The following is a 13,488-nucleotide window of genomic DNA, read 5'->3' on the forward strand; positions in this document are numbered from 1 at the left end:
TGTGTCAACCTAACTTGCCTCAGGGATGTCCAAATAGTTGGTAAAACATTGTATCTGGGTGTATCCGTGAGAGTGTTTCTGGAAGAGATCAGCATTAGAATTGGTAGATCGAGTCTTAAAGATTGCCTCCACCAAAGTGAGTGGGCACCAACCAATCCACTGAGTGTCTGAATAGGACAAAAAGGCAGAGGAAGAATGAATTCCCCTGTCTGCCTCAGCTGGCACCACTGTCTTCTGCCCTTGGACTTCTAGTTCATAGACCTTCAGCTCTAACTAGAATTTATTCCCTTGATCCCCAAAGTTTTCCTGCTTTTGAACTTGGACTGGAACTACACCACCAACTTCCTTGGTCTCCAGCTTGCAGACTGCAGATTGTGAAACTTAATTACCATAATCAGGTGAGTCAACCCCTAGTAATAAATCTCTTCCTGTTTATTTAATTTTGTTGTGTTTGGTATCAGAGATTGAACCTAGGGGTTCTTAACCACTGAGCCACACCTCCAGTCCTTTTTATTTTTTATTTTGAGACAGGGTCTCTATAAGTTGCTTATGGTCTGGCTAAGTTGCTGAGGCTGGCTTTGGACTTGTAATCCTCCTGCCTCAGCCTCCCGAGTCATTGGGATTACAGGCCTGTGCTACCATACCTGGCTGAAAGGACTCTATTAGAATCTATTTTCCTATTTGTCTCTCCTATCAGGCTACAGGCTTTAAGGTCAGGCACTAGTTTTTTGTTTTTTCCTTCACCTTTACATTCTCAGTGCTTCGCATAATGCAAGGCATACCATAAAAGTTTTTCAAGAAAAAAAAATATTAAGAAAAAACAGGTGTTTAAGAGAAAAAGAAAAAGACATAGAAGATAGTAGATATGTATTTAGACTTAAGAATCAAGTATATTTCCTCTGTGTTGCAGAATTAAGCCCTGTTTCCTGGGGGGGGGGGGGGGAGAGTTGCTTTCAAATTCCATTCTGCCACATCCTAACTGCATGACTTTAAACAGGACTTTGAACAGTATGAGTTTAGCGGGTAAAATTATTGCAAGGATTAAATGTCTAGCCAGGCACTGTGGTGCACACCTGTAATCCTAGTGATTTGGGATGCTGAGGCAGGAGGATCCCAAGTTTGAGGCCAGTCTCAGTAGTGTAACAAAACCTTGTTTCAAAATTAAAAAAATAAAAATAAAAAAGGGCTGGAAATGAAGGAGGAGGAGGAAAAAAAAGGACCAAATGTCTGCAGAATTCTTTGCAGAATGCCTGTGGAAATTCTCACAATGTCAGGTACAATTACTATTGTCACAGTTGCTGTAAAAGTAAGGTAAGGGCTGTGATAGATGGATTGCATGTATGGTCCTTGCTAATGACTCACTGCCCCAAGATGCTGTAGAACCCTTCCATTGTAACTCTAGGTTTGGCCACATCATTTGCTTTGGCTGATGGGACTTGATGCATGGAAGCTGTCGTGTGCAGAAGAGACTGTCTGCTTTGATTTCTTTCTAGGCACCTTGCCATTTCAGGTTAATCTGGTGGAAGGATGCAGGAGACATGTTGAAGACAGCCAGCGCGTGCCAGCTGAGACCATCAAAGACCAGTCATCCCACAACCAACTGGCTAACTATGACAGATGTAAGCGTGAGCCCGGAGAGGGTGGGCGGGCCAGATCCAGCCCAGATCAGCAAGATTGCTGAGTCCATCCTGAGACTCATGGGAAATAATAAATGGTTGCTGCTTTAAGTCACTAACTCTAGAATGACTTAGAATCCAGCAATAGCTGGCTGATAAAGGAAGCATGGTAACTCTTGTCGCCTAATATTGGGCTAGCTGCCATCCAAAGGAAAAGGAGAGAAACCATAGTCTGCCAGGTTTTATTTGTAGAGTCTGGTGAACTTGAACCAGAGAAAGCTGCAAAAAGTGATTTGGAGAGCATGACAGGGCCATGGGGGAGCAGGTCCCTCTGCCACACCCTGAGGGATCCCTCCAGGTGGGAAATGGAGCCCCAGGACAAGTCCAGGCAGGCAGTGGTAGGGCTGCAATGGGGGGAGCTGAGGCTTGGATGGTAGGGCTTGTGCTAACCCGACCCCTTGCAGGACTCAGGCCCTAGGGTCATACACCCGTCCCATGAAGACAGGGAACTTGTGCTGCTGGTCCCAGAGCAAGAAGAGGAAGGGCTGCTGCACCTCAAAGACCAGCAGGTTGCGGGCCACAGATACGGCGGAGGCTGCCGCCGCCTCCACACCTGTCTCAGTGAGCTCCAACAAGGTCTGGTGCTGCATCGCCGACACCTGAAGATCCGGGTCCTCCGTCAGTGCGCACAGGTTGAGGTCACTCGTAAAGTCGAAGAATTCTAGGGCAAAACCGGAGAAAAACAAAGTCAGAGACCAGCATGAAACTCTTGGCTGATGAAGCCGTCTTAAAACTTATGTGTTAGTCCCGGGTCCTGCCCTCTTTTCCTTCTGCTCCCTGGCTTGGGTTTCTGGTGCCTCTCGCCTGGTCGTGGAATCCTCTCTCAGTGGGCCCAACCAGCACTCGTCTTCAAGATACGAGAGGCCTTTTCCCCACCCACCTCCAAAAAACCCCCTGAAAATGATGTCGTTGCTTCCACATTCCCAAGGTCCTTGGAAGAAAAGTAATCTATCAGAGAGAGGTCATTCGTTATCAACCAAGATCACATTCAAGGGTGTGATGTTGTGAAGTAATAAGAAATATATATCTTGGTCTCTGCTCCAAATTCCTGGTGACAAGCTCCTAACACCTTTGAAATGGCCTTAGCAAACAGGGGAGGAAGGAGCATATTTTGTTCTAACATTTGGTATTTGGCGCTGGCTCCTGACACCAAACTCCTAATGCCCTTGGTATCTTGTTGGTGATAGGAGTGTCTTTTCTTCCGAAGAGGTAACTCTTGGTGGGCTCCTGGATGGGGGCTAACCTCTGCAAAGACCAGGTCATGATCAGAGCTTGGAAATTTCAGCCCCACTCCCCGTCCTCCGAGGAGGGGAGAGAAACCAGGTGGGGGTGAGTTAATAATTAATCATGCCTATGTGATGAGGCCCTCATAAAAATCCCTCAAGTAGAGGATTCAGAGAGCTTCCAATTAGTGAACACATGCACGTGTAGGGAGGGCTGTGCACGCTAACCCCATGGGGACAGAAGCTCCTTGCCTGCTCCTGCTTCTTTCAGAAGCATGGGTGACATCTTAGTTTTGAGACAGGAATCTGAGTCGGGGTGGACTTGCAGGGACTGAGTTCTAATGGGATCTAATGCTTTCTCTTCGTAGGGAGTGTCTGAGTTGAACTGAATTGAAGGACACACCGTTTGTGTCTGCAGAGAGTTGGAGAACTGTTTGGGGTGGGGTCATCACCCAGCTGATGACCAGAAGTATGGAATGAGAATGTAAAGCAGATGCCACACACTAGGAAGTGAGAGCATGTGTTGGGCAGTCAAGTCCTATCACAGAAAATGAAGTGACCGATCTAGACGTGCAGCCAAAGGCTAGGAAATGGAGTCTGTCTTGCCTCTCCCAAACTCAGAAGCCTCCAAACCCTCATACCCAGATGCTTATTTCATGGGTTGGTTGACTGTTACGAGGGTCTCTGGGAAAGGAGCGTCCAGGACCACCTTGGCCACCTATCTCAGCGTCTGTGTCATCCTGAGCCATAGAAGAAGCAGCCAAGAGAGCTGGAGATCTGCACTGGTGTTCTGGTTTGCCTCCAGCTAGCTCAAGGGTAAGTCATGTAAACTTTGGGTAAGTCCCATAAAGCTTCTGAGTCTGTTTCCTCAGTTGGCTCCAATGGAGAAATAGCACCTGCTCCTTTAACTCACAGGGTCAAGGGACAACCTGAGATGGTGGATGAAAAAATAAAATACCCTAGAATGCTAAGAATGCTGTGTTTTAGCAGATCTCCCCAGCTTTCATCCTCTCATGGCCTAGGAGGAACCTCAAGCTGCCGGGACTCACCCATTTTCTCCATGATTGACAGCATGTCTTGGTTACTCTTCACTTTGATGCGGGGCATTATCAGGTAAGTGGGCTGGAACTTGGACAACTCCAGCTTCTTCATGACGGCCCTGAAAACCGTGGGATTGAGAGCCTGCTCCAAGTCTTCAAGATGGTGCTTCAGGTTCTGGGGCACCATGATCACGAAGCTCAGGTTGTGGGAGAGCTGCAGCTGCCCCACCTAGAGGACAAGAGACATACCTTCTCAGTCTTCCTCCCCCAGCCCTCTCCAGGGCCCCCAGGCTGGGTCCCAAGGCTGTCTTCAGTGTGCACCATTTCAACAGTCAGCAGCCAGAACTAGCTCCCATGCTGTGCTATGAAGTGGAGATGCCAGCTGGTCAAACCAACAGTGCTGGTCTAACTGTGCTACCGAGAGGCAGAGGAACCAGCAGGAATTTCACACCCTGATTACTACTGACTAGCTATGTAGCAACAGGCAAGGGATGATCCCTGTGAGCCCTGCTTCCTGTCTCCCAAGTGTGTTGTGCATGAAGAATACAATCTGCAAGCACCACCAGAGTACCAGGTCGATCCCTTGAACTTCATTCATTATGGTATGGGGGACCAAACCCAAGGGTGCTCTACCACTGAGCTAAATCCCCAGTCCTTTATTTTTTAGGCAGGGTCTCTACTAAGTTATCTCTGGGCCCTGAACTTGTCATCCTCCAGCCTCAGTCTCCTGAGTTACTGGGATTCCGGTTGTGCATCCACTGTGCTCAGATCTAAAGACTTTTGATGGCTCTTCACTGCCTATGAGATTAAGTGCTAATCTGTTAGTATAGTATTCAAGATGGCGCACAGAATCCTCGTAGCCTGGCTTTCCAGTTTGCCATTAGAAGGACTATGGCCAAAAAAAAAGTATGTAAGACGGGCAGGACCTGTGGTTCTCGTTCAGGGTTCTTTTTTTTTTTTTTGCGGTACTGAGGATTTGAACCCAGGGCCTTGTGCTTGTGAGGCAAGCACTCAACCAACTGAGCTATATCCCCAGCCCTTGTTCAGGGTTCTTAATCTGGGGCAAATACCTCCCCCGGTGGACACTGGGTAATGGCTGGAGACATTCTGGTGGCCCTAATAGGTGGGTAGGGTAGGATGTATAAAGTACTGGCTTCTAGTGAGTAGAAGCCAAGGATGATGTTAAATCCCACAATGCAAAGGACAGCCCCCGACAAGGAAAAATTATTCAACCCAAAATGTCAACAGTGCCAAGCCCGAAAAACTCAAGAGAGAAGACTATTATTAAATGGTATTATGGTTGAGGTGGAGAGGTAGACAAGAATCTTGAAGAATGCAGAATTCAGTTGGTCAATAAAGAAATGAACTGAAACCAATCAGTTGTTGGAACCTGGAAGAATGGCCCAGGAGAAGCAGGTTGTAAACAGATATTAACTGAGGAGGATGAATGTGTTGATATGGCTTCAAATTCATTTGGACAGTGTATAATATTTAAGTCCTACAGATGGACCTTGAATCTCTGACCAAAAATATTTACCATGTGGTTGGTCTTGAATTTTTAAGCCAATGACCTTAGTAAACCTGAATTATTTAGGTATAACTAACTAACAGCTATATGAAGATCTGAGTGAAGAAGGATCCAGGCAGGCAAAAGCTAGGGAAATCTCCAAGGAGGGAACAAGCCTGGCTGTCCAGGAAAACTGCTGTCCTTCCTTTCCAGCCTCCTACCAAGGCACCCCTACTCTTTTCTATCCTACACATTCCTGTCTGCAGTTCCAACAGGGCTGACATATCTGGTCACTGGGCATGAGATAGTTTATTAACTAGAGTCCTCTGGGCTCCATATTCTATCTTCCCTCTCTCCCCACTTACTGGAATCATTGTTCAATTTTTGCTAAGGAACTTACACCTTTTAACACATGTGCAAACATGTACTACACACACATATGCATGCACATCGATACACCTATGCACATGTACATATGCATGCCACACACAGGTAAACACAAATAAACACATACACACAGAGGACTTGCAAAGTCACCAGTCCACCCGGTGGGTTGATTAAAAAGAGAAACAGATGCACAGAACAGTAGCATGACCACTTCTTGCCATTAATGCAGTAGAGATAAGTAAAGAAACTTTAGAATCATGTCTTCCCGTCTAAAATACACAGTAATTGACTCAGTCAAGACTGGAGAGGGGAGAAAAGCTAGGATGGAAATATAGATAAAAGAAGTAGAAATGATGAATTTGTAAGGATGCACTCCAAAATGGCGTGGCCACAGCAGAAACTGAGGTCTGAAACAGGAGGCGGGATAGGCCAGGAACTTACCTTGGCCTTCAAAGTTGGGTCAGTGAAATGGGCCACAGGATACTTCTTGCTACTCAGCATGGGCACTTCTATCACAGAGTTTTTTAAGTGGAAGGACTCCATCTTTTTTTTGTGATCAAATGTTTTCTTCCACTTGGCTAAAGGGAAGAAAGGGTGTTCTAATGCAGGCAGGGAACGGATGAAGAGGAGCTGAAGACCCTCTTAGCAAAGGGGAGGACAGGCACTTTGGGATATGATTGTGCAACTCAGGGTTGGGTGGACTTTGAAGCCAGGAGGGTAAGGATGACCCAAAATGAGAATACTACCTGGGAGGGGTCCCTTACCACTCAGGTAAATAGCATTGAGCAGGACAAGGCGGGTGTCAGAGGGCAGGCTGTCCAGCAGCTGGGAGATCTTGTGGTTGGTGTTCTCGGCCACCCAGTTGTTGATGAGTTCCAGGCTGGCATGGCTGTCATTGCTCAGGACTCTGGGGCTGCTGCCGTACAGACTCTGAGAGGTGCTCACAAAAATGTCCTTTATGGCCAGGTCTGAGGGCAAGTGAAGAGAGGAAAGCCCTGAACACTCGCTCCAGTCCCAAGAGCAAGCTCTGGGAGTGATCAAGCTTCCCAGGCCATTTCTTCTCCCTCCAATGAACACAGCTCATGCTGCAGCAGGGATCCTGCCGGTTCCTCTAACACAGATGCAGAAATGAGGCCCCAAAGGGGCAAATCCTGAACTGAGAGCAGGAGGGGGACCCCTAGGCTCTTCTGCTTGCCACGTGACCATGGCCTGCCCGGCAAGGTAGCCAAGATGTGAACTGCCATTTGCTTGTATTTCCCCTCTTTTCCTCCCTCTGTTCAGCAGGGAACAGACTGCTTCCTGGCCTTGGAGGGAAGTTCATGACAAGACTGCCTGACCTTTGCTCTCTAAAGCCCGAATCTACTGGAAAAAAAAAAACAAAACAAAACGGTGTTTGAAAAAGAAAAATTTCCTGGACTAACTAGATCAAAGATATTTCCCCAGGCTTTGCTGATGTTTTAGTTACAACATAAGACTCAGAATCTTGGCACAGCCTGGGGAAGAAGCCCTAAAATACTGTTACAGTTGTATTTTATGTTTTCCAGAGGCAAGACAGAGGATAAAGGTGATTTATAGCAAGGAAATAAATGCAATATTTATTGATACCTCTGAGTTATATTTTTCATATATATATATATATATATGTGTGTGTGTGTGTGTGTGTATATATATATATATATATTTTTTTTTTTTTTTTTTTTTTCTTTGTACAAGGGATTGAACCCAGGGGCATTCAAACACTGAGCTACATCCCCAGCCCTTTTTGTATTTTATTTAGAGACAGAGTCTTGCTGAATTGCTTAGGGCCTCACTAAATTGCTGAGGCTGGCTTTGAACTCACAATCCTCCTGCTTCAGCCTTCCAAGCCACTGGGATTACAGGCATGTGCCACCACCATGTCCAGCATTTTTCCCATATTAAAGAAGATTTTTAGGTGAGTTTTATTTCTTTTCTTTCTTCCTTCTCTCTCTCTCTCTCTTTTAACTTCTTTATATTTTCTGTTTTCTGCAATAAGTATTTTGTTTGTTTGTTTGTTTGTTTGTTTTGGGGTGCTGGGGATTGAACCCAGGACCTTATACTTGCCCCACTGATCTATATCCCTGGTCCTAAAAGGTGGGGCTTTTTTTTTTTTTTTTTTTTTAAACAAAAATATATTTTTTAGTTTTAGGTGGACACAATACCTTTATTTTATTTTTATGTGGTGCTGAGAATGAAACCCAGGCCCTCACGCATGCTAGGCAAGCTCTCTAACACTGAGCCACAACCCTAACCCTAAACCTGTTTCTCTTTTGAAAAAAAGTGGGTCAGACCAGATCTGTGATTTTTTAAGCCTTGGAAAGCAGCAGAGCTGTTTTCAAATCAAGTCACCTCTAAAGCTCACAATATAAATGGGCTCAGTGAGGTTGGGTGGGAGCTCAGAGACCACCTGGTCCACTTCCCTCTCACAGAGAGCAGTGCCCGCTCCCCTCCACTCTGCCTCCCTGATACCCCAGCCCCGCCATGACTCCTAAAGCAGCTCTGTAGAACCCCTAGGGCTCAGGTTTAAACACAAATGCTTTAGATCATTTTGTAAGTATGTTATAATTGACTGCTCTTATTGGCTATTTAATACTATATAATACATGTAAATGGTAACACATTCATATAACACAAAAGAAGAAAGAAAGTCTCAAAATTCCCTTGACCTAAAAGTAAGCAAAAGAATTCCTGCCTATTTTAGGTCTCTAGCCCTCTAGCCCTATCTGTTAAGGAATACAGAAGGGCATTTCTACTCTACTGGTACTTTCTTCCTCCCCCAGTACTGGGGATTGAACCCAGGGCCTCACACATGGTAGGCAAGAACTCCATCCCCGCAGGTCATTCCTATTCTAAAAGAAATGGATGAATACAAATGACTGGCCCAGGTCCCACCAGGAGAGCCTCCAGCTCCAGAGCCACCTGATCCTCCTGCCAAGGCCCTGGCCTGCTCTGGAATCCGTTCCCAGCTCCAACACTCCCTCTATCTTTTCTTCCCCAGTGCTGGTCTCCCCTGGGGTCCTCAGGATGGTCCTGTGTAGCTGCCGCCCTCCCTGAATGCTCACCTGGGCTGTGGAAGATCTGAGAGACTGAGGTGACACCTGTGGATGTGAACGCTTTCAGGGCCTGGTGGACACAGGCAAAGTTCTCAGGGTAGGAGAGGACATTCTCCAGGTTGCTCTTGGTGCTGTCCCCAGCCCCTATGACAAAGGACAAAGATGATGGTTCTTGTAGGAGGAGTGGGGACCTACCATTTAGGAGAAGGGCTGAGTTCCCTGCTGTGGAGGGGATCACAGAACACTGGACCTGGAGCCTTCTTTTGGAAGGCAATACACAGGTCAGAAAGATGGGGGCTGGGGAACCTTGAGTAATCCCAGCTTTTCCAGTTAGGCTTTTTGAATATTCCCCTTCCTCTTTGCTGTTTCTCTACTTATTTAAACCCAGGAATCTTCCAAAGCCAGGCCCAACCACTGCTTGTTCCACAATAACCATTATTTAGATGGTTTACCCTGTAGGCAGGGAAGCTAGATCGCTATTTACAGCAGAATCCAGAAAGTCATAAAGAGGATGGATGCACATACCCTTCCATTATCCATTCATTATTCAATACTTATTGTGCACGTCTTTGTGAAGTGACAGCTAAAATTTATTGAGTGTTCACTGGGTTCCAGGAATTCTAAGTGCTTCTCCCATATCTCACAGAATCGTAACCCTAAGTCTTTCACATGAGGACGGTTATTATTCCCATTATACAGATGAGGAAACTGAGGTTTAAGAGAGTAAATAATTAACTGAATTTAAGGGCACAGAGCTCATAAAGTGAAAAGGAGGCAGGAATCGAGCTGTACATTTTGTGCAGTAAACAAACTGAAGCCAAGTGACTGGAATGCACCACGCAGGAGACATTTGGCAATTCCTGGAGACAATGTAGCTGTTGTCACAGGGGAGCTGGATGTTACTGGCACCTAGTGGGATGAGAAGATTCTGGACTCCAGAAGAAGGATCTTATATCTCTGTATTGTCTCCAGTAGCCGTCTTGGAATTCCTCTCCAGAGTGACAGCTCTCTCCACTTGTGTTAAGCTGCTTGTACCATTCCTGGGGGAATTATCAGTAGGACCTCACAGCAATCCCTCAGGAGGGCAGGGGATTAACATTTTCTTTTTACCTCCACCAAGTCAGGCACTAGACTATCTGCTTCTTGATTTTTTTTTTTTTTTTTTTTTTTTTTTTTTTTTGGTACTAGAGATTGAATCCAAAGGTGTTTTACCACTGATTTACATCCCTGACCCTTTTTATTTTTTATTTTAAGACAGGGTCTTGTTAAGTTGACCAAGCAATCCTTTTGCCTCAGCCTCTAGGGTCACTGGGATTACAGGTATGTACCACCACACCTGGCTGCTTCTTGATCTTTTGATGTAGATATACCATCTCTACACATGAGGACTCAGGCTCAGAGATGTTAAGTGACCTGCTAAGGTCACACAGCAAGCCTTACCATGAGCAAGCCTTACTATTCCAAGTTAACCTCTGATGATTTCATCTCCATTATACCTTGAACCACGGTGGTGTTTGGGATCTTGTTGTATGTGCTCTTGATTAGTCCACAGGTTTTTTTTTTTTTTTTTTTTTTTTTTAAGAAATAATGCCTATTAAATCATTTTGAAATGAAGGAATGTTCAAGAATGAAAAGATATACCACCACCAACACCCCCATGTAGCCCATTTACAGCTTCCTCCCAGAGGCATAGCTTTGCAGGTGTCTGGTTGGTGACACTTAGAGGAGGGTCAGTCTTACCAAGCAGGAGCTGGGTGAGGAGGCTGGCGATGCTGAATGGGGAAAAGGCCATGTTGGTCTCGACCTTCTTGGTGGCTGAGAAGGCATGGTAGAGTTTCAGGGAGAAATCTATCAGGGCTTCTCCCAAGATGGCCTCCGATGATTTTTTGTCCACATCAGAGCAGAGCGTGACAGGCCCTGGGCAGAAGGGCTCAGTTGGTGGCTGAGTGGTGGGGAGCTGGGTGGTTGGTTGGGTGTGTTGGGTGAAGGCTTGGGTGGTGGATTCACTAATGGTATTAGCTGTTAATATGGTGGATGAGCTGGTTGTCAAGTTGGTCGTTGGCCAGGTGGAAGACTCCGCAATATGTTGAGTGGGTAGACTGCTGGGGACATCTCCCTCGAAGATAATGCCTTTGCTTTCCTCTTGCAGGCTCTCTGGATCCTCGGAGTTATGGCTGGTAGCATCAGGATTTGAGGAGGCTCTGTCCTGTGGTTCAAGAAACCGCGTTTCATTTTTCATACAAGGCACAGTCCCCTCAAATGCTCAAAGCAGGAAGAGAAGCTGGGCTGTGCAAAACATTCTGTACTAGTTAGTAATTTCTGGTACAGTCTGGTGGGTGAACGGCCCACCCTGGGACTAAGATCTCAATTCTCCAGAGCTGGGACAATGCTAGGGCAGGGCATTGAGGATATTCTCTGTGGAAGATGAGGGGTAATCTTGAATCTGTTATCTCTGATCCACTACCGCCATGTAGGAAGTTGTTTTCTTAAATATCCACCTGTTTTGACTCATTTGTTGCCTGGTCAGCAACAGGCATTCCAACTTGAGTGCCTTTTTCCAGGACAGTGGATTTTCAAATTTTGGGTTGCAACCCATAGTGGGTTTTGCAAACAATTAGCATTCCCAAAGGAAGGACAGAAGAATAGGTGGGAAATATGGGGGAAATGGGAGAGGGGTAGAGACAGAAAAAGTAGTGCAGACCAGTGGTTCTGAGGCCATTCTGACTCCCAAAGGAGATTTAACAACGTCTGGCACATTTTGGGTTGTCATAGACAGGGAGGAGGAAAGATGCTACTAGAATCTAGTGGGTAGAGGCCAGAGGTACTACATCAGCATAGGACAGCCCCTCAGGGATTCTTCCAACTCTAATTGTCAATAGTTCCCCAGCTGAGAAACCAGGTGTTATCCCCATTTTGCAGACAGAAAAACTGAGGCTGAGACATATTAAGTAACTAGTCCAAGGTCTCATAGAAGTGGAAGGAAAAGCAAGGAGTCCAACCAAGGTCTCTGATTCAAGATCCCCCTCACCCACCCATAACTACATCATCTGCTGAATCCCAAGGATGCCGACTTCCCCAAATGGCACGTGGCACCTGCACGGAAAACAAGCATTCACCTTTCTCCCGCACCGGGACTTAGCTGTCACCCCTGACCTCCACAGCCCTGGGACCTCACTGTCCTTAACCTCCGCCTAGGAGAGCGGGTGTCACAGCGGCCCCTACTCGGCACCGCTAGGTTTTCTACAACCGGCACGATCATCTCCTTGCCCTCTGGGACCTTCTTGCCAAGCCAGTCTGGTGGGCAGGGTGGGGTTTCCTCTCCCTTTTATAAATCAGACCAAGGAGGCTGGGAGGAGGGACCTGCCCAGGGCCACACGGCTTGTAGCGCGCCAAGATCGGAAGCTCGTGGGTCCGGGTCGGAGCTCTGCGCGCTGGGAGGACGCGGCGCCAACAGCACCCTTGCGGATCCCAGGAGGAGCTCCGCTCATCCTCCGGAGCCTGAAGGGTTAATGCCCGCGCCCGCCCCCGACCCCATCCCCACCCCGCCCAGGGGCCACTTACCCCTGCCAGCAGCAGCAGGAGGAGGGTCAGCGGGGTCAGCCTGGAGGCCATCTGGGCGGCGACGTCTGCCGCGACCTGCGAAGCCAGCCCGCGTCGGAGCGGGCCCGGAGCCTGGAGCTCTGGGGGCCTCCACCCCATTCCCAGGCCCGCCCCCACTCGGGCCCAGGCCTCGGCCCCTCTCTCTCCGAATTCCCGCCTCCTCCCTCCGGGACCACCTTCTCCTGGCTCCGCCCTCTGTTTTGTTTTCCGCAAACCGCTTCCCTTTCCCGGCACCGGCTGGCCCTCCCTGTCCCCGCAGGCCCGGGTCTCAGTCCATCTGTTCAATCAGGGGGTCCTACGTTAGCCAAACAATGAGGCCAGAGGCGGCGGGGACGCGAGGTCCAGAGGGGCTGGCACAACAGCTCTGGGGGAGGGCGCGGGGCAAGAAAAGGAGGAGGAAGAGGAGGAGGAGGAGGAGGAGGAGACCGAAGTCCCTAGTGGAAGCTTCTGTAGAGACTTTGGAGATAAAAGCGAGCAGAAAACTGAGAGAGAGAGGGAAGGAGACTAGAAGACCTACCCCCTCCCAGGCCTCTTCACTCTGTGCTTCCCCTTCTCCACCCCCCAGCACCAAACCTGCTCCAAACTCCTGGTCACTAGGCAGTTTGAGTGCAGACTGAGTGGATAAGTCCCACAGGGTCAGGGAGGGTGGGGTGTGGGGGGGCCAGTCTTAGCTATTGGTTGGCCAGTTACACTGCCCAGTTACAAATTAAGGATGATTGATCGCTGGTGCGAGTTCCCGTAAATCAGGACGGGCTGGACCAAGTGGTCCCGCTTTGTGGGTCAAGCTAGGAGTTTAGCCCAAAGCCCCTCGGTAGTGGGCTGGGATGGGGGAGCTTGGGTGCTGCTCTCAGCTCCAGGCAACCAACCAACGCTTTGTCCTCTCCTTATGCGTCGGGATGAAAACGGCTGCAATACAAAATGTGCTCCACATTTACAAGGAATGAGATTTTCGGGAATTGCTTATCTCAGTGGATCCACAAAGTA

General features: G+C 47.8%; 1 protein-coding gene across 2 annotated transcripts; it reads right to left on the reverse strand.

Moving 5' to 3' along the window:
- Positions 1-1,842: 1,842 nt before the first annotated feature.
- Positions 1,843-13,160, reverse strand: Serping1 (serpin family G member 1). Of its 2 annotated transcripts, none has more exons than XM_047519525.1 (8): positions 13,078-13,160; positions 12,466-12,540; positions 10,645-11,110; positions 8,914-9,048; positions 6,598-6,801; positions 6,275-6,411; positions 3,949-4,168; positions 1,843-2,337 (listed from the first exon to the last, which is right to left on the reverse strand). In XM_047519525.1, exons 2-8 carry the CDS (start codon positions 12,514-12,516, stop codon positions 2,084-2,086), a joined length of 1,467 nt encoding a protein of 488 aa, XP_047375481.1. In that variant the 5' UTR covers positions 12,517-12,540; positions 13,078-13,160; the 3' UTR covers positions 1,843-2,083. The 2 variants fall into 2 exon arrangements, with proteins under 2 accessions (XP_047375481.1, XP_047375482.1); XM_047519526.1 differs by having other exon boundaries at positions 13,022-13,106.
- Positions 13,161-13,488: the final 328 nt, after the last annotated feature.

The sequence above is a fragment of the Sciurus carolinensis genome, chromosome 11, assembly GCF_902686445.1.
Source record: "Sciurus carolinensis chromosome 11, mSciCar1.2, whole genome shotgun sequence".
In the NCBI taxonomy this organism is placed as follows: domain Eukaryota; kingdom Metazoa; phylum Chordata; class Mammalia; order Rodentia; family Sciuridae; genus Sciurus; species Sciurus carolinensis.

What these genes read in the sequence shown, in the direction of transcription:
- Serping1 (XM_047519525.1), bottom strand. Translation starts at nt 12,516, where the DNA reads ATGGCCTCCAGGCTGACCCCGCTGACCCTCCTCCTGCTGCTGCTGGCA. An exon ending in TCAGATCTTCCACAGCCCAG is followed by an intron (nt 6,802 to 8,913) that starts GTGAGCATTCAG and finishes ACTTGCCCTCAG; the next exon opens with ACCTGGCCATAAAGGACATT. An exon ending in GTCAATCATGGAGAAAATGG is followed by an intron (nt 2,338 to 3,948) that starts GTGAGTCCCGGC and finishes GTTTTGCCCTAG; the next exon opens with AATTCTTCGACTTTACGAGT.